This window comes from Anas acuta, chromosome 18 (genome assembly GCF_963932015.1).
Source record: "Anas acuta chromosome 18, bAnaAcu1.1, whole genome shotgun sequence".
NCBI classification, from domain to species: domain Eukaryota; kingdom Metazoa; phylum Chordata; class Aves; order Anseriformes; family Anatidae; genus Anas; species Anas acuta.
The window spans coordinates 10,406,481-10,427,550 of NC_088996.1; the positions used below are offsets into that span (position 1 = coordinate 10,406,481).

The 21,070-nt window shown below is 40.7% G+C and overlaps 1 protein-coding gene across 6 annotated transcripts in view; it reads left to right on the forward strand.

Annotated features, from left to right (window-relative positions):
* Nucleotides 1–21,070, forward strand: part of CEP112 (centrosomal protein 112) — a 161,832-nt gene that overhangs the window by 132,390 nt on the left and 8,372 nt on the right. For 4 of the 6 annotated variants that reach the window (XM_068655182.1, XM_068655183.1, XM_068655180.1 and 1 more), the window contains one exon: nucleotides 10,913–11,002. In XM_068655182.1, coding sequence (XP_068511283.1) covers nucleotides 10,913–11,002 — 90 coding nt within the window. Of the gene's footprint in view, nucleotides 1–10,912; nucleotides 11,003–15,468; nucleotides 16,238–21,070 lie in introns of those variants that run through there. The other 2 variants (XR_011088771.1, XM_068655181.1) reach the window with 2 other exon arrangements.

Below are 21,070 nucleotides of genomic sequence, written 5' to 3' on the forward strand. Positions count from 1 at the left end.
GCACCAGGGCACCAAGTAGCCTGTACAATCTTCAGCCCATCAGCAATGTAATGCAAGCCACATTTCTGCCTGTAAGTGGCACTGATTCTAAATCCACTCACTCTGTTATTGAGAGGTGAGAGATTGAACCATCGAGGGTATTTTAACTGCCTTGTCACGATCCTGTGCAGTTTCTTGGAAAGGAAGGCAGGGGGATATCTGAGGATACTGGTTAGGGTCACAAGTAACAAAAATTTCTGCTGGGTGGCACCAAGGTCACCTCCCTTCCACATGTGACTTTCCTGCCACTACAAAAAGGTCAGCTAATTGAATTAGCACCGTCTTTCAGCCATCATTCAGCTCAAAACTGGGTCAGTAACACTTAACCAAGAAAAAAAACAAAGACAAAACTGCATTGAAATCAGATCTGCCATGTTATAAGTGTGGTGAGTGCTCTCGACATCCCACAAAAAAAATCTTGGGCGCAAATAGCTTTGGCAAGTCTTTTTCCCCTCTCGTCCTAGTTCACCTATATTTACGTTGTGCCTAATTTGACCGATATTGGTGAAATTATCAAAAAATCAAGTGGAGGTGCTTGCAGTATGACCAGCCAAGCAGTTGCAGTGATGGGTGCAGCAGTGCTCTCTGCCCTTTCTATCTGATCTGACCAGAGCCAGCTCAGAGGGGGCACAGCTCTGCTGGGAATCTGCAGGCAAAATCCCTTCAATATGTACCATCCAATATGCATTCTGCACATTTTTATATAAGCCAAATATCTGTTGTAAGTGATTGCTTTTAATGAAAGCATGGCCCATACATTTAAGCTACCCAAATTCTTAGTTTTTTATTGATGGTTCCAGCAAAAAAACTTAAACTTTAGCTCCAAACTTTAGAGCTGAAGAAATACAGTGGTGGGTACTCCCAGTAAAGGATTTATGTAGGAGAGAGAGTAAAATGCTTTGAATAAAAAGGTAACAGAAACACTTAAATAGGTTGGGGAGCCTTACATTGTTCTTTGCTATGTGTGCCTGTGTCAGTTCCCCTATCTAAAATATTTTGTATGAATATTCTGGAGCTCCAAAATGGGAGGAAAAACTTCTAAAGAAGCTGGGATAGATCTTAAGCCATGTCTAATTTTTTGAAAAAATATGAATGTAAAGGATTTTAGAAATGTTTAAAATCACTGGCATTAGGACAGCAAGCATCTCTGTCATAACGTCATACGATTAAACTAGATCAGAAACATTCTGGGATGTTCTGATCACTTCTATTAATGCATCTTTTAGAAAGTATAAAGTCAGTGCTCTGTAAAACAGATACTTGAAAAACAGTTTTTGTTTTCCTCAGGCTAGTGAGATTAGAGTTTCGTAATCTGTTTGACCAGCTGCAGAGGATGTTCTTTTTCATTTTTTTCTTTTTAAGTAAATGAGCTTCATCTCAACACGATTAAAAAAAAAAAAAAAAAAAAAAAAAAAAAAAAACAAGCTTCAAAAATGTTCAGTTTTTGCATATACATTTAAATAGGAGCAATTGCACTATCATGTCTAGTTGCAAATGTAATTGGGTTGGAGGTCTTTTTTTTTTTTTTCAGAACTTTGAATGAAAGTTTCTAAGTTTCCAAGCGTTCATCCTCCTCTGTCAAAAACCATCCTGTTTTTGGCTCAAAGACATCATTTTAGAAGATATTACTTTGTTGCCTCTCACATCTTACATGTATTGAATGTGCAGGCACTGGTGAGTCAAGCTAGCTCTTGTTCAGTTCAAAAAGCAGTGGTTTGCCTTGTGAGCTAATATTTTCGATTAATGTTACTTTGAAAGGTATAAAGACATTATTAGCTCTCTTCTGTGTTGGTGTGTGTGCGTGTGTGTAAGGGAATGTGTGTTATTTTCTGTAATGGGGAGAATTCCAGCAGTATTGGGCAGCCTGCTGGCTCATTGCACAAAATAAATAGTTTTTCTTTTGTTCTTACCGGGAATCAGATTAGCCTATTGATTAGAAATGTCTCGGCCTTTCATATTTACTTTTAAAAAAGAGCATAGCAAAATAAGATGATTTGTAAAGCCTGCTCAAAATGTTTATATTACCAGCTCTTCATGCATCTGTGACAAGGAATGCACTGCAAGGAGACATTCGGAGAGCACCGGGGGGCTGCTGAAACCCTGATCGGGTCTCCAGGTGTAAAGTTTCAGGACACTCACTTAAAGTGGCAGTTTGGTGATAAACCGGGTTGGGAATGAAGCCCCCGGCAGTGAGAAGATTGCCTTATTCAGCAAGCGATTGATAAATATGCTTTATCATGAGTCAGATGTTCAGGAAACTCTGCTAGATCCCCCGGTGTTTGTTTTTGTAGAGTAAGAATACAGCAAACAGCAAACCCAGATGTTTTACTTGATAATTTGTATGCACAATAGCAGTTTTTCACTAGCATAACATCTCCACTGATGCGATGTTTTAGATGTTCTTATGACATAGCATCAAAAATTCAAGAAGTAGGCTGAAAATGTTGAAGCCAAGATGTCAGATCTTCGCAGGAAACCTGCTATCGGAGTGGCAGACTCCTCGCCGTTTCCTTTGATTGCTAAGTTTTTAATAAAAATCAAATTAAAAAATGAAGATTGTCTCGTGGCTCAATTAGGCGTAGCAGGTATCTCTGTTCAACGCTGGCATTCGGCATGTCAGGCAGTAACCTGACTGAGGATGTTTTATTTCGTATAATAGTCTCAAAATCAGACTGAAAGGTTGACTTAAAAAAATACCTGAGGTATTTTCTGTGTGCTCCGAGGCTGATAACAAACTCTGCAGTTCCCTTTTTAATAACTAGGGGGGAGCTAGGAAACTTCAAAAGGTTCGTGATAAATGTTTTTGACAATGCGTCAGCTGAACATTAGGCAGAATCTTGGTAAATCCCCTCATAAGTGGTTTAAAATGGAGTTTTGAACTTTCCCTTCATAAGTGTGTGCTTAAGATGTCATGGTATCTTTGGGTTTAAAAGATTCGTTTTATCTGGTGTATGCGAACTGTCGGTGTTTCTGTCTGCACCTCCGAGAGTGAAAGGGGGAAAAAGTTCAGCCGCTCTCCTCGCAGCAGCCGGGGCGCACGCAGGTGCTCTTGGCCATGAGACGAAAGTCGGCAGCAGATAAGGAAAAACCAAACGAGATTCTCCAGGTAAATCTTACAGTAAATCTCCCCAGCTGACAGGGTTTCAGAATGACCTCACTGCGACAAGCTGAAAACTTTCCGGTAATAGACCAAACAATGCTTGCACATGGCAACTGCTTGTTGGGTTTTGTGGTTCATTGAGAAAGCCAGATGAAAGCAAGTTTATTGCTGCTCTTTGAACCTCGCCTCCCGCCGTCCTGTCACCTGTGCCACTAAAAACAAAGTGAAAATGCTTCTTTCCTTGGCTCTCTCGGAACTAAATGCCGAATGTTACAGTTTATCCTGCTTTTTTCCTTTGAATTGCTGTCTTTGCAGGACTGCTCGGTGCACGACACCCTTTGCATTTCAAATGAATTCAGTTTATAGTGCAATGTGGTGAAGTCTGGACTCAGCAAAATGCTTGGGCCCTTGCCTAATTGTAAACCCTTGAGTAGCTCCACTGGTGGCATCAGTGTGCTTTAGGGCTATATGGCTAAAGACTTGGCAGAAAAAATGGTCCAAAAACTTTGATCATCTAAACCAGATCTGTAGAGAAAATGCCAAAAACACAATGGTGTCTTAAAGGAATGGAACAGGAAAGAGGCTGCATGTTGGCAAAACTAACAGCACTTTGTGAATCTCCAAGAGAGCCTGGTCTAGATGAAGTCTGGTGTGAAATCTTTAAGGGACTGCTCAGGAACTCATGCTAATGCTCTACTCAAGAGCCAAAGAATAAAACATGCTGTCAATCAATCTCCTGCTTATAAATCACGAACAATTCAAATAGCGTGCAGCATTAGACCCTACCACATTGGAAAAATGTTTGGATATGTGCTTCTTGTGTAGGTTAAGTGACCTACTTGCAAATTTTTTCACTGCCACTGGAGAGACTTAATTTTGGTCCTCGAGCCAAATTATTCTCTTCCGCCCTGAACCCCTTTCTTTCTTCCCACGCTCCCTGAAGGGAAGAAGTTCTTGTACTTCACAACGGCATCTCCTACTGGCAAATTTTAGAAGCAGGAAAGGCTAGCTCAGTAAGGAATGGCTTGATGTGTGTGCTTAAATGGGCAAAGCCAACAATGAGGACTCAATTTGCAAGATCTCCACTCCCATTTTGCAATGCCGGCAAAGCGGGACGAATTTCCAAATCTCAGTACATGGGAGTTCACATTATTCCAAGTGGGAGTGGGCATCCGTGCCTTTGGAAATTGCCCCTTTTATCTGATTCCTAGTAAAGAAACTTTTTTTTTTTTTCTTATAGTGCCAGTAGACAATGGGCAACCAGCTGTTTTAGGGACACTTTTAAAAAGGTGTTAACATTTGCATTTTCATCCCATGTTGTAATTCATGTTCGCTATTCATGAAATAGTGTCTAGTAGCTGACTTTATACATTAGGCATGAAGACTCCCAGATCTGCACTTCTGTCATTGTGTAGGACAGGGACAAGACGGCCTTTGCAGGACTTCTCCCTCCCTCGCCCATACCCACTTATTAACAGCTTCACCCAGGTAATGGAGTTGAACTGATGGCAAAAGGCTAGAAGGTCACGGGAAGGAATGTGTTCAAGAAGTTTTACATATTGCTCACGGTGTTTTAATTTCTATTCATGGGGAGCAATAAAGCATAAATTTTCTGTCCAGTCATAATAGTAATTGTAATGTTACCTATAGGATGAAAGAATAACTTGGAGTTCTTAAATGTCATAACTATTTTTGGTATAAAATAATAAATTTTAGTTTTCTGTTGCAGCAATGTTGGCCCCTGCATATAGGTTGTGGAAAACTTTGTTTGCAAAAACAAAGCTATTGTTTTAACAAAAGCCACAGAATTTTTGCCTTTCATATTGAATCAGTAGCATAATGAGTAGTGGAGCAATAGTTCAACATCAAAGGAGACTTTTTGGATATATAGTGTGTTGCAGCAACAGCGAAAAAGTTCCCACCAGAAAGGAATTTTTCCATATGTGAACAGCAAACATATGTATTAGGTTAAAACCATAAGATTTCCTTTGCTTTCCACCAAAAACAAGGGAGAACTTAAGTACAGAGGTTTTCAGGCAGTCATGTGCTGGAATGCAGCACAGAGAACAAGCATGGCCGAGGAGAGCAGTGTCAGTGGACAAAGCTCTACTGAAAAACAAAACCCTGTGATGATGCATCCATAATTTGGCCCAAACATCAGCATTTTGCATCTTAAAAATACACTTTTTTTGCTCTTACTGGTGGAGCTACGTTGGTGATCTTCATAAATATTTTTCACCCTCTGTCTTTAGTAGGAATAAACCCAGACACGTTTGCTGATCTCCATAAAATACTTTAAAAGAAATAATGATTGCTTTAAAAACATGTGTGAGTATAGAACGTTAGTTAGAAAATAAATACCCGAGATTAATTCTGATGGGATACTTGGCCTGCTTTCTTTAAATAAGAGTTGTGTTTGACACTGTAAATTGTGAGACCACCTAGTATAAAGAATTTTTTTGCCCAGACAGCTCATGCTTACAGCTGCATGGAGAGATAAAGGTACTTGAGATCAGACATTTCTATAACATAATTGTAAAGCATCTCCATATATATTTCTGAAACAAAATTTGCTTTAATTTTTGTGAACATTCACATGGATTTACTTTAGGCTTCCAGAGCTAGGTTTTCTTCTCATGAACCGGGAGAGAAAACACATCAATGGATGTAATTTGAATTTAGAAGACACTTAAAGAGGGGCCTGCATTCAAAATTATTGTTGGCACATGTTTTGAGGATGTAAAGTGGAAGCCTTCTTCTGTGCACATTAGTAAGGAGATAATTAAAACTACAGTAGGTAATTATGGTAGCTTTTATTACTGCATCTTTCATTAACTAATTATATTAATTTGGTAATGTTTGAAAAATTCTTTGAAGATGAAAAGTGCTAACTATTACTACCTTTAGTAGTAGTATTAACTTTGCACTGGTCATAAATATTGAGGTCTCTTCTTGATACAGATGCACATCTGTGTGTGCAGAGGTGCTGTTAGAGCCAACAAGATTTATATAAGTGTATCAAGACAAGACTGGGCCATTACCTGGCGTAATCTGAGCATAACGATCTATGACTTTTCTGCAGACACTTTTAGTTTCAAAATAAAAATGCATTTTTTTTTTAATATTTTTAGAAGATTTTCCTTTCCATGGTAAATATCTCTTATTTATTCAACCCTTAGTACCAAAGAGAAACATCTACCAGGTTCATCCTGATCCCAGACCTGCCGTTGGTGTGATGGGAGCAGGAATCATGCCCTGCCTACACTCAGGAGCCCACCAAAAGTATGACATTATTTTAGGTCAAAGAAGAAGAAATCTTGCACCTTTTTTAAATACGGTATCACCACAGTAACAATTAATACTAAGTAATTCAAAGTAATTATGATTTCTGTTTATGTAATTCTTACAGATCTGATTTTTTTTTCAGTGAATCCAGCACTTCTCTTTTGAAATATCCTATGATTAAAGGATAATCAAATCAGTTTTCATGTGTTAAGGACTAAATCCTTCATATATTCCCATTTCATACTTGGTCATGTGATTTGTAGAAATCTTTCTCTTACCCGCTTTTAGTTGATTTAGATTAAGCCTTGTAACTAATGCCAAAAATGTATTCCTGCCTTGAAAAGGGATTTTGTAATGCTGGCATCATACCTTTTTCTTTCTCTGCGGCTGTCTGTCAAGACTATACACTTCACAAGTTTAGGGTTTTTTTGTTTCTTTGTTTGTTTTTTAAGAAATCCTTTGCAGCCTCAGTCTGGCACCCAGAAGCCAGGCTGAATTCCTCTGGTCTCATGCATCATCATCTCTGCGAGCTGCACGGGCCAAGCTCAGCACTAATTCCACATGTGCCTCTCTCTTGTCTCCCAAGTGCTCTCAGTTACCATGAGCAAAGTTGAGTTTGAAATTAAATTTAATTAACCATTTTGCTGATGATAATCAAGCCACAATAGAATAATAGGAAAGCAGTGCCTCGCTGGAAATGAAGCTCAGCTGTTCATTTCTCCTTTCAGATCAGCCGGTAACCAAACATGTCATCTAGCACAGTGACAATACTGGACTCATCCACCGGCTCCACTTGAGGTCCCAAAATATGACAGCAATATTTTGGTGGCACGCTCTCAAAACCATTACATTTCTCTTCCATCCCTCTCATGTCTCCCAGTGTCATATGTGACCAAAACATTTACATTATACATTTATTTTAGGATCCTTTCCATTTTTATAAATAAATCAAATGAATGTTCCTTTTATACAGCTGTAATTCACCCACATTGTTGCAGTAGAGCTTATTATCTCATTTACATTTTTAAGTGCTTTTCAAAGTGTAGGATATCTGGGCTGGAAAGCAAAACATTTCATTTCTTTGTTCTCAGGCCAACACAAAGCACTTCCAAGGTCAGGTATGGTGTAGACTTTCAACAGCAAACATGTTTACATGGCATTTGAAAGCGGGTTTAACTGAAAAAAAATACTGTCTTTATAACAGTGATGTAAGCCAACTTAGCAAAGATGAGAGAAGGGGATTAATTTTGTACCTGGAAAAACTGAACTTATTAAGTTAGGCTTTGTTTTCCATTCAGGGGAAAAAAAGCCTCTGACACTCAAAAATTGGCCTATTTTTTTTTACCTTTTTATGTCGTTTCTTCATCTCAATAGCAGTTAACTATAAACACTGTTATTCTTTGGGCAAAACCTGACACTTTGAAGCTGTGGAATAAAAACTGCATTTCTAAACCAAACTAAACTGTTTAATTTTACAAAATAGATGTTCTCTGGTGTACCTGGGATAAGTCATCTGCTGTTTATAAGAGCTTCTGACATGGTGAAAACTTATCTGTCAGACACAGAAAAGATGTGGTGGAGCTGGGTGGCTTCAGAAATCGCTATCAGCATTCAGCCTCTGACCACTGCATGTTAAGCTTTTTGACAATGGAGGCATTTTTCAATGTGATCTTCAAAAGGGTGCATTATTCGTGACAGCCATCCTGATTCCTCCTAGAAAATTAAAATCACGGGCAACAATCTTGCTTGCTTCTAATTACTATTTTCAGAGATAATCACATGCAGGAATCTACAGCAACCATGAGATTTTGAGTTACTTTTTTTTTTTTTTTCCTGCTTTTTCACATGGCTTTGATCAAGTACTGATCTTTTGGTTTTACTAGGTTGTCCTGGTGCAGAGTCAAAAGCTGAAATATCCAATTGAACATTCTGAATTACTTCTAGGGCAGCCTTTATAAACAAAGCGACAAAGTGACTGGTAGGAGAGCCAGTGTGCAACACGTTTAGGTTCACCAGCAATAGTCAAAAAATGGTGAAGTTAAAAGCATCAGTGATTGTTTGGAGGCCTTTGTCTTTTCTGCAGCCCCAATACAAAAGGAGCCAACAGCCAGTTGTGATTGGAAAAGTTTGTAAACTCATACAGTACATTGGTTTCAACGCTTGATGAATGGATAATTATAAAACTTCATAGTTTGTTATACTTCATGCAATAGTTTAATATATATATATATATTTATTTATTTTTAAATTGTGCTTGTTTAAGACATTGCTCTCTGAAACAGAGTATGTAGGCTCCATGCAGACAAGTACTGCCTAGAGTAGGTGGACCTAACAAAGATTATGTGTCATCTGAATTTCCCAAATGAAATTACTTCAAGATGCATCACAAACCCTCGGATTTAGAGGGACCTCTCCATTTATGCTCTGCAAAGTATGTTTGTCTGCTGTAGGAAAGTAAAAATAATCCATCCATTTTGTATTCAGTACTTGTGGATTTGTGTGATAGGTACCTGTTCCCTGAGACAAATGCATACATTTACACTCAGAAGTGGCTGGATATATGTGCTATGCCCTGGTCATCCTCAAAGTTGTGCATTAGAGTCAAACTTGCTCCTGAGTGCTAGGAGGGAATCCTCATTTTTCACCGTGCCAAGCTGTTTGGGTTGTTTGACCCGATCACGTGGAAGCAGCAGAAGGCAGCTCTGACTTTGTAGTTTACCCAGGTGTGCTCTGTGAATGCTCCTGAGAGCCGCCCTGGACTGGTCATGCCTGGACACTTGGGTGTTACGGGAGGATTTTGTCAAATTAATTGTTTCTTTAGTGATCTTTCCAATACCCCAAGTGCCCTGCTCTTTGTGTGTTACATTTCCACGTTGCACAACCTGATCATTTTAAGTTTTAAAACAAGGTAGGCTTGTTTGTATTTTAAGTTATGATATTAAATGTACAAAATAAAAGCCTCCAATTCACACGCGTTTAATTATATTCATGCAAATGAATGGTGCTGCTAAACTTGTTGAGTGTTGAAGATCAGTCATATATTCAAGACTGGATTTTAACATTTCTCAGAAGTGATGATAGCATAAAAGTCCCTGGGCAGATTTGAAGTTCATGCTTGGGTCTGGTTAAATTTTTTGGCATTCGAACATGTAATAGTCTTATAGCTATAAGACTTTAAAGTTAATGCCTGGCATCACTTCAAAACAATGTGCAAGATCTATCATAAGTAGTCCTCTTATCTTATCTCCATAGCAATTTTATCCCGTAAATGATTTGAGAGCACAGTATTTCAGTGCTGTGGAAGGAGCAAGGGTTTTTTTCTGTTAAATCTTTGTACTGGTGTACTTTTAACGATCCTGATTTACGAACGGGCGTTCTGCTTTGAGGAAGCGAACGAGAACGAGAAAGGAAGCATGAGAACAAGAACCACGCCGCGTGTCCTGCAAGAGGCACCAGGACTCCGGGGACTCTTGGTCCCTGCTTTGCAGCACACCCCACACAAGCTCTTTGAGCAGCTCAGCTTTTAAAACAGCCACCCTGGAGGAACCTCAGTGGATCTGGTAGCGTATCCCCAGGGCAGGTCCCTGCTCAGAGCCGGTCCTCACCCTGCTCCACGCTTTTCAGCCGATGGGTAGCTGTGCCCTGATTTCCTGGCATACAAAAGATAGCTCAAAATATTCCCTTTCTGCTGCCACAGCCGCCTCTGTGCTGATGTCAATCTAACATCCACATTGTGCACTTTGCTTCAAGTCAGCACTTGCAGCTAACAATGCCTTTATTCAGGCTGACAACATAACTAAGCTTTTAGTAAGTGTGTAAGTAAACGTTAAGTGTGTATTCAAACATCCAACAATGGCTAGGAAACTTTAAAAAAAAATCTTTGAAACTTTGTATTGTTTGTTTGGTGTGTATCTGTTAGAAATAACACAGACTATCAGTTCCTTGGGGCATGACTTTTCTTTTGTGAAGCACATAACAAAAAGATCAAGGCTCCGAGGGGCTGCCGTAATAAAAATAAATATATAAGAAGAACAATAATGACAAAATAAATTTGTCAATGTATTTTACGAGCTCGGTTTAGAAGTGATTATTTCTGAACTAAAGAGAGACTGGATGGTTGTGGTAAAGTGACACGATCATAATATTCCCTTTATTTATTGCCATTTATGCTGCATTTGTTGCTCACATGCTCGACTGCACTGCAGGGCAGGAGGGGAGCCCCTCGGCTCAGTGAGTTTCCCACTGCAGTAGCACGGGAGGCGATTTCACTGAAATTCCAGACAGGGATTTCCAGAGGGCTTTTGGTCTGCCTTTGAGGATGAGTTATTTGTACGCTGCAAAAGCCCTCCCGGGAAGCACAGGTTGCACAAACGAGACACTAACCAAAATCTGAGATCCCGCAACTGATCGTTGCGCTGCGTTGCCTGTGAGTCTTTGTGCCATCCCGTGGGTCTCACGTGTGCTTTGCACCCCTTGGTGTTGTTTCAGGCCTTGCAGGACGAAGCGGAAAGTTGCCGCAGCCAGGCGCGCGCCGCAGAGAAGAAGCTGCAACACAAGGAGCTGCAGGCCCACATGCAGGTAGGGCTGCTTTCCCCAGTCCCCTCCCCTTGGGCAAGGGGGTTCGATGGTTAAAAGTAATACCTTGCTTCAAAGCAAAAGCACATCTTTTCCTGCAAATTTTTCAGCGAGCTTTCTCTTCTGTTTTTGTTAATAAAAGAGAATTAAACCGTCTGAGCCCTACGGGCAAATACTTATCTCTTGCTCTCTGTTTCAAGTTGGTATTTCAGCTATTCTAGCTGTTAAATGATGCATTTATTTTCCAGTGTTTTACCATAGGTTCCTGGGACTATTCTAACCTGTTTGTTAATGGCTTGTATTAAGAGAATTATAATTGGACAATAACTGAGATAAAAAATAATCTTTATTGCTGATCTTATGCGTTCATTGTCCTAGCATGTTGTCTGTAAACACTTCCATATGATTAATACTGCTAAAATTAACGTGGACACTTTCAGTGAAATCAGAGATTTAGCGTGCTTCAAGAGAAAGAGTGCATGTAATTTACAGAGCGGGATTGAAACAGAAAGCCAATGATCTGCCTTTAAAGCAGATTAAATTGGCGCATTCAGGAAAATGTCGAGGTTGTGGATATCTGAATCGCGTGCAGATTGATGGATCTCCAATACAAATGAGGTTTTGCTGCATTTCAGAACTTTATTTGGTGGTGCACAAACTGTACCTGTAACTGCAGAGTAACTTGGGGTGGCTGTAAAAGTAATGATGAGGAATTGCAAATACGTCCTCCCAGTTGTCATTATCCTGCTTGCAGGTAGGAGCCCTTGTTCGCCCCCCGTGTTTACCCTCAGGTACTTGTGCTTAGGAAAACCAGTGATAAGCTTTACTTCTCTCTCTCCCTTTCTGCCTTATAAACGTAGAAGCTGGGCCACGTTCACCCCTAGCTGCAATGGGGAGTTCAGTGTAATCAGTGGCCGGCCTACAAGCGTTGCATTTCATCTTCAGTCTCCCAAAAAAGAAGGGCAATTAGCTGTTTGGTGCATGGTTGTCCCTCCAGGGAAACAACATTGGCCTGAATGCTGTGAAGTGATGGTACTCTAGCAAATACCTTATTTTTGTTAGTTTTTTCTTTAACCTTTGCTATTGCTGTTTGGCATTTTTTTTCTGACCCTTTCTGTGAGGGTATCTAGGAGGAGAAACAAAAAATGACTGGTGAAATACTGAGGTAAAAACACGCGGATTGGTAGGATGGGCTATCCTTAATGCCTCAGAGGTCTTCTCTTAGGAGATTTCCATGTCCAAGCCCACCTGCAGGAACATCCTGCCTGGGTGGATTTAACGAAGGACCAGCTCTGCTGGGAGGGAACAGTTCTCAGTATACATGTAGATCAGAAATCTTACTTAAATGACACTGCTGCGTCACCCAGCTCAGAGCTGTTTCTGCAAAGCAGTACCACGTTGGTGGCTTTGTGGTGATGCTCATACCTGAGTTCCTCAGCAGTGCTGTCCCTGCCACTCCTGCACTGAGATCTCCTGAACAGGCTGCGTCTGTTGAGACAGTTCTTGCTTAGGTGCCTTTGGTTTTTTAGGCAGACACCCATTTTGCAAGTTGTTAGCGTGTCTCCTCTGTGACTGGTGAATCCCATAGTTACGCTTTTTCTGTCCAGAAGGAAAAGGCAAAAGTGACAGCTCTGGTGTATTCTCCATCATTATGCTGAGGACAGGCTACCTGTGAGCATGTTCATCAAGCCTTAACAGCAGCTGATGACTCCTCAGTTGATTACGGAGCTGAAATATTTAAGGCAGTAACTTACAACTTGCTCTCTTGCTTTTACAAAATATTCCCTGTGTCAGGATTGCATAAAACATCAAAATTTGCACTGGCACTGTTACAAAGGCCTCTCTTCTGAGCTTTTACATGTCTTTAAGTAAGGAGGAGAGAGGGTTAAACAGCTTCTGTTTTTCATTAAAGGGAAAAATCTTGTGTTTTGATTCTATAACAACAACAAACAAATGAATGAGACATGAAAAAACATTTTGTTGTGCTTTTAATTAAAAATAAAAAGCTGTTTCTCGTTATGGCTTGTTGGGTGGTATCTCAGTGCTCCATGTTTGTCTCTTTTCAGTGCAGTGTCCTTATAACTCTTCAGGCTCCGGGAGTGACTGACAGACCCACAGAGCTTAGCTCTTTGTGCCAGTAACCCTCTGGTGATTGCACAGAGTTAACCTTTCCGTATGATAATTATCCGGAGAGGCAGAGTCAACCCACTGACATAAACTGTCCCGTAAATAGCAGGGGAGAAGCCTGTTAGGAGGACTCTGATGGCAAGCCGTGAGCTGTCTGGGGGTGAGCATGACGTTGCAGCCCTGAGGAGCTCTTGTTTTTATGGAGCCTTTTCATTCCAGGATTTCGTGTTATTGTACGAACCTGTGTTTATTCCTGTTTACTTTTTCAATCTTCTTATGGTGTGAGTAGAAGCAATCGTGGTCTATCTGTGTCATTTCACCAGTGGGACAGATTGTCATGCTGCAGCATGGCAACGTTACGTGAACGACGTGCTGCAGTCCCAATGGACGTACATTTGTCAAAAGTGGTTTCATTCATTGCAGTGTTTCCAGTATTTTACCTTTCATTCCCACTTTGACTAACCTAAATCATTGTGCCCTTTCACTAGAGGATCTCCTGTCTGCGCTAAGCATGGCTATCTAGGGCAGTGGTGCCTACGGTCAGTACTGTCATTTCTAGACTGGAGTCTCACAATTGGGTATATCAGCTGTCTTCATGTTGAAGTGCTGGATGATTTTCAAAAATTAGATGTCTGACTTCTTGAGATGTTTGTAAGTGCGTTCATGGCAAGTGACAAGCTAGCAGTAAATAAAGTATAACTAACCCCTAATATATAGCTTTATATATATAGGTTTCTTGGTATATAGTCCCAAGACAATTAAAATAGTCTAAGAAGGTTCCTAGGAAATATGGGTGCACCTAAACGTTTTCTTTGCAAAGCAATGACGAAATTTCTTATATCTCAGTAATATATAAAATCTGGAAACTGATCCCATTTAGATTATATTCCTGTACCATGCTTGTAGTATAGTTCTTGAGGTGTATTGCATGGTTGTCTCTGATATGTGCGCGGATCTAATGCAAGACAAGATATCTGACAGAAACGCCTTTCGTTCTATTAAAAATGTTCCTCTTCCGTGAATTATACAGCTTGATGCGGTTGTCAGTCATAGTTAAAAAATCCAAATTGTTCATACAGCAGATTTAACATCCTGTGTATGTGTAATTAAACATGACGCATCAGTAAGAGGTTAAGCATGTGCCTCAATGAGTATGGGAGTTTAAGCATGTGCAAAGAATTTTGCTGAATTGGGGCCTGTATAAAAAATCATGATAGTGATCTTGTTCTTGCTTTATTACCTAGATTTCTTTAAAATACCTCATTTAATTTCAATTTCCTTTTGGTAAGGATAATCAACACAACTCAGAACAGTAGGAAACTCCAATAATCTTTCTTTCGATGACTGCATGAAAGGATGCAAGATTTCTTCCGAAAGAACACGTCTGTTCTTTTCCTTCCTTGGTCTAATATTTTTAACTGTAGGGCTGGATTGGGTATGAAACAAAATTTCTAATAAGGGGATGATACAGGGAAAAAAAAAGTTTGTCATGTTCATGAACAATCAAGGTAATATCACGATAGGTATTCAAACTGTAGGAATAGTCCTCCAAACTGCCAAGTCACAATTAGAGACTTAAAGAGAGACACTCTTTGAAGACAGAAAAACAATTATGTTCAATTCATGAATATTACTGACGAATGAAGGTGAATGCCAATATAGGTTTCCAGCCCTTTAATTTCTTTTTTTCTCAGATAGATTATTAAAAAGGGAGAAAGGAGTTATCTGAATAAGGATGTTGTACAAGAATTTGGAATAAAACGGAAAGGCTTAGTTTGTTAAGTGGATTTCACTTGTGTTCAAATGACAACAGGAGTGATAATTGTAAAAGAGCTATGATTCAAAAGCATTCAGCGAGTTTTCATTTTTAATGTTTATTATTCTGACTTGCTCAATATTTTATGACTGCTGGATATTTACCACATTCAGCCTAACTTACTGTTTCCATGCCAACTAAATATATTTGTTCTCAGATGAATGCTGTGATGCATCATTCTGAAATTTTAGCTGCTGTGTAGCACAGGGAACTTCTAACGTTTGCCACACCTTATCCTTGATGGGAATGGTGCTACTGTCTGCAGATTTCGGGAGCTATGAGTAAAAAAACAGCAAGACTGAGATGAGCAAGATAAGCCTATGTCCAGGGAATGTGCCCCAAATAATTCTTAATGCATCAAAGGCTGGAAGACTTGAGTAATATTGTCCCTTCTGTTGAGGGCTATTTGTCCATCTTTCCATATATATTTTTTTTTTATTTCAAAGATACCGTAGAGTCTTAAATGCACAGAAAATTCACAGAAAATCTTTGCCCTCACTTCCATTGTCCTGGCCTGCCTTTACAGTTCCACGGCTGCTCCCACGACTTTGCCAAAGCTTTATGTATGTGCTGGAAAAATGACATGGAAGGAGAGGAATTTCCTCCATCTGGCCATGGTGAGCCACAGCAGGAAGTCTGCTTCCAAACCAGCCTCGTCCGTGGCGCATGAGAACTTCCAGCTCAGGTGCCTCAGATAACTGCAAAAAGTTATCAAACTGTGCTGCCACGGCCCGTGCCTCGAATCCTGGTGATTGAAACGTGATCCGTGGATCTCCAGACTTTCCCAAAGAGTTGTCTTTCTCAGAACATGCTGGAGTCATCTAAAACCAGGTTAATAAGCTGTAGTTTAGGTGGATGGTTGGACTTGATCTTAAAGGTCCTTGCCTGTCTAAATGATTCTGTGGTTCCAGGTTGGGCATTTAAATAAAAGCTTTGCTTTGTGGCCAATCTGCAGGTGAAGAGGATTCAGACAGTATTTGTTCCGCAGAGCTGCTGAGCCCTTTGGAAACTGAGAAACAAACAGTAAGCATGCACTGGAGGTGGTGATGAAATTCTGCCATTTGCTCTGGTTGCTTCAACCCACGGTGTTGACATCCTTCCAGAATTTTCCCCCAGAGACCCGTTTGTGCTCCCACAGAAATGGGAAGCTCAGTGTAGATCTGAACGATCTTAACCACAGAAGCGATTCGCAGCGAGGAGCCCTGGCGCTGGCTGCGGAGCAGCTGCCAGTTAACCCCTGGGGCAGCCTGCGCTGGCATCGGGGCTCAGCGGGCTGTGCTGCACTGGGGAAGAAGGTGAGAACCCCAAAGAAGTTTCTACTGGGACTCGCAAGAAAATCGACACCGAATAATGTCACATTCAAACAGCTCCTGAGGTTTCTGCATGCGACCAGCACGTACCGGGGAGGCTGCGTTTGGAGAGCGCTGTGTGCTGAGGGAGGGTGTCCCCCCCTCTGTGCCCATCCCTCCATGCCCGTTTGCTTCTCTCCTTTCTGTTTCATCTGTCACTCTGCCAGCACCCCGAACAGGAGGGTACTGCATACTTCAGCTCTTTTCCTTTCATAAAGCATTTCGAGAAATGTATACGTTTTGTGAAAAATGTAAAAGAGCAGCCCAAATGGCGTAGCTCCCCGCAGGCTGGCACCTGAAGTTCTGCTGATTCAATATCTGCAGACAGCAGATTTCTTTTCTGGCTACTTACGGTGGACAAATTTAAAGTTTAAAATATTTTCTTGGAAAAGAAGTTGTTGGAGGGCCACATACAAGCAGCAAAGAATCTGAAATAAGTGAGAGCAGCTGGTCAGTCTGTTTGGCATATGCAGACGAAGACATCTATGTCTTACATTTTCTTTCTTATTTGGGACTTCCTGACAGAGGCTGTTCAGGAAGAATGACGCTGACCCTGGTTATATTTCATAAATAACCTTTCATGGATGTAGGTGCATCTGTAGGTGCATGGCAAAGCTGACTACGATACTATAAAATCAGTATTGTCTTTATTTGGAGCCTGATTCTTCTACTTCTGTGTTGGTTCATGTCTACCATACATACAATTCCACTGATATATTCGTTAATCAGTTTGATACAGTAGTGCCCCTCCAATCTTTAATTAAGTCTGGGATTGTTACAATAAATCAGAACTTTGCATTTGCCATATTTTGTGTCTGGTATAGCATTTTCTTTAACAGCCTACTATGAAAGTAAAGCAGAATTAAGCAGAATATGGCATGCTGTATAGCATAAAGTTTCAAAACAGAAGGAAGAAGCAGCTCAGATTCAAGCACAGAAAAACAAATTTTCAGGTGGGATTTGAAAGGAACTGGAAATCAATAGAGTTGAAAGTTACCGGGAGCTCCATATGGCAGGAACTGCAGGAGAGAAGGCTCTCACCAACTGTGAGACTGTCAAAGGGAAAAGAGGTAGATGATGATGATAATGCATGTGTTGAAGTCAGTGATCAAATGTTAGCTTTGGTAATCAGACACAACTGGAAAATACACAAATGTATGCCTACTTCATAGGACTGAATGAATTATTGGAATGAAGTGGCCAGCTGGAGAAAGAGAGTAACACAGAAAGTAGAGAACAAACAGTTGAAAGGAGAAAAAATACTTTCACCAAAGAAGAATAGAAGCATATGCCGGCACGCAGGAATTAGAGAGTATTTTAACTTGACATTTTTCTAGCTCTTTGTCTTAAATAGGAGTGAATGAGAAAGAAAGCTCACTTATAAAAGAGCAGCACATCATTTTAGAGCATCTGTGGTTTGCTTGCACATTATCAATTAAAGGAATTTTGTTCTATAAGAAGTGTGCCTGGGATAGCTTGAAGTACAACTACGAACAACAATGTTGGTGGCATTTAATGCAGAGAACTAAAAGAGGAGAAGTGGCGCTGCATGGAGGAGCCAGCTGGATGACAGCAGAAAAGAGGACAGAACTCGCATCTCCAGGGCAGGCTCTCGGTGATGTGTGGTCAGTGAATTATCCCTTTCGTTTTTAACAGGTGACAAGGTGCTTGGATGGAACTGAAAAGGACTGAAGAAAGGCCAGCCTAATGCCGATTTTAACATCATCTGAATTTTACAGTGTTGTTTTGTTTGCAGTTTGCTCAGCACCAAGTGCCATCTTTCAGAAGTACGTCGAGGAGGTGCAGCCGCAGTTCTCTCCCCCGCTGCCCTACTCACCTGGCTCAAAGTTTATAGACTTACCAACCGTGATGCTTCCTAAATCCGGCAGCTTGCTTTCCAGTTGAGATGCTGGTTACATTTTCCTTCTTGAAAGAGGGGAAATGGTGATAGTAAAAGTAGCTTATCTACAAAGATTTGCATGTTCACACAGACAGTGTGAAAATACTGAGCTTAATCCCGCGTGCTGCTGAGCTGTGTCAGCTCTTGCCGTCATTAGTGAGCACTCAGCACCTCTCCTATCAGATACCAAAACCTTGACTTGCTGAACCACCCCAGGATGGAAAGGATTATGTAGAAGGTAACACATGCTGGAATGTAAAACTGAAATACAGAAATAAATTCCCATGGTAGTGTCAAAGATGCTTATAGCTTTATTTCAGACTTAATTATCTTGATAGCCTATTAAAAATTCTTTGCCATCGACAGAGCCGTAAATGAGTACCATGTGTCTTCAGATTTGGCCCCACGGTGCTGGTCGGTTCCCGGGCTGGTTTCGATTCCTGCTCTTACACGAGGAGGACGACTTGTTGCGCAGTTATGACCTCTCCGTCGGATGAAAGGATGGCACTGACAAGAGCCGAAGGAAATACTGCTCAGGGACAGGGATGGCATCTGCAATGAGTCATCTCCAAGGAGGGGAGAAGTCAGGGATCCTCCAAATCCCAACTGGAACAATAGAGGAGCCCTTTGGAGGGGGAGGTTGAGAGAACAGCGTGAATTTTCTAGCCACAGCATTCCTGGTTGTTCCATGGTGTTGACAGTGAAAGCTTTTATTCCTCTCCAACTCGCGTAATCCCAAGAATGCTGTTCTTGCCATATGCAGCCCACTGCATTTTTTTTTTTTTAAGTTTTGCCTGACTTCCCTTCCTTTGCAGTTATGAATTATATAGGCTCGCGTTGCCTAACTGCAAACAGAGGATTTTCCAGGTGGGAGATCTTGGTTAAGCACAGAAAGATATCAAAATACAAACCCCTGAAGTAATAAGGCCTCTTGAACGCAGGTTGGAAGAAACTAACCGAGCAGAAAGCTCAGTGTGCAGCCAGCAGCTTGGCATAACCGGCGGTCCCTGAGGGTTAGTGAAACACCAAGGCAAGAATATTTTGGATGCTCAGATGGTTTACTAGCTAAAGACAGAAAAACAAAGGGGACAGCTATGCCACCAATTTATGTTTTATTGAAACTGTCAGAACAGACGAGGTTCTCCAGCAATATTTTCTCCGTGGAGAACAACATGGTGCACACTTGACAAAATAACTGGCTCAGCTGATCCTGCTTAGTTACTGCCCTCAGCCACACCGCGCTCATGCAATTTATGGTGTTCATTACTTTCCGTAAGAACTTGAGAACGTTTATATCAAATTGCATAATATTTCTTTAAATCCGTAAGAACCGTATTTCAACATACGTTTCACAGTAAGAATAGAAGCCCCCACTGCCTGAAACAAGAGAGGATGTGGACTGAAAAGCAGCGGATATTCGTGTTTGCCTGTGTTGTGAAATGACAAATGAAGTGGCCTTGTTCTCCATTGAAAAAAAAAAAATAATACATCCCTTGATTCTTCATTAACAAAAATTGTTGGAGGAGATTTCAAGCTGTAATCATTCTTCTAGAGATCAGAACCTTAAGGAAAGGGACTACAGCTTTTGGTGCATTCTGTTCCTTGGTTGCAGAGATGGCCCGGCTTTCCCCAGGTGGGCCCATGGAGGAAGGCACCCCTACAGTTCTCAGCAGTTTTGGGGGAGCAGAGCTCTACTCATGTAGGATTTAGGAGTGCTGAGAAGCAGAGGAGGCTCTGCAATTAGGGAGAACAGAAACAAGCTGCAGTTAATCATTACTTTGATATTCTTTGGCTTGGTGGTCCTTTTTTGTTGTTTTTTGGTTGGTTGGTTGGGTTTTTAGGGGGAGGTTATGTGTGCATGTTGTTTTGGTTTTGTTATTGCTGTTGTTTTAATTGAGATGGCATCACAGTAATTTGTCCTTCACTTGCCCTTTTCAAACTGCTTTCTGAAAATTACTTCAGCCATCCTCACATCACCTGAATGAAGTTGACCCGTGCAATATTATTATCCTCATTTAGGATGAAACTTTAGTCAGAGATTAAATGGTTTGCCCAAGGCTGAAGGAGTTATTTTTCCCTTTTTGGTACCCTAACTCATCTCCAGATTTATTACAACACATCTTTCATGTCTTCTGCAGAGGTGTGTACTGCAGAACAGATGCACAAACTTTTTAAAGAGATTTCTTTTTTAAACATCATTATAAAATCATTTTAAACCACACTTCATTATTCAAATAATGCAGGAAAGAATTTGAGAGAGACAGGAAATAACTTATCTCATCTTACTTCCCTGAAATGTGGAGAAAATTTGATAATAATTACCTGATCCTAATTATACCTTTTGGTCACTATCCTAGGATTTCCTGGCACACGTGGGATTATCCTCCTTCACAAATATTACAAGCAGGCAGAAATTAAGATACTAAAAACCACAAAACCCAAGTTAAGTGAGCTGCCTTTCGATTCTTATCTGACATAAACAAAATGTTGACTTCATGCCCTTCAAGACAAGACTTTTTTTTTTTTTTTTAATAGGAACTTCACCAACTCTTTTGTGGTACCTTCCTTTGCTTTGGCAACATACACTTCAGTGGTTCATTTGTATTTCCCTTATGTTCCTCTGGTTCAAATCAAGTAATTTACAGTTGGGAGATCTGGAGAAGATTGCATTTGGGTTTGTTTTTTAACGGTTTGAGAAGGAGATGTTGCACTACCTGCCGTCCCCAGGGCTGGTGCGCTCCGGATGGTAAAGTTGGCATCACAGACATCTTGAAAGAAGGAAATAAAAGGAGAGCTGGCTGTGAGCAGCCTAAATCCAACACGGTGTGGTTGTGGCTGTAGAGCAAAGCACGGAAGAGAAGCATTAAAACTGAAATTTG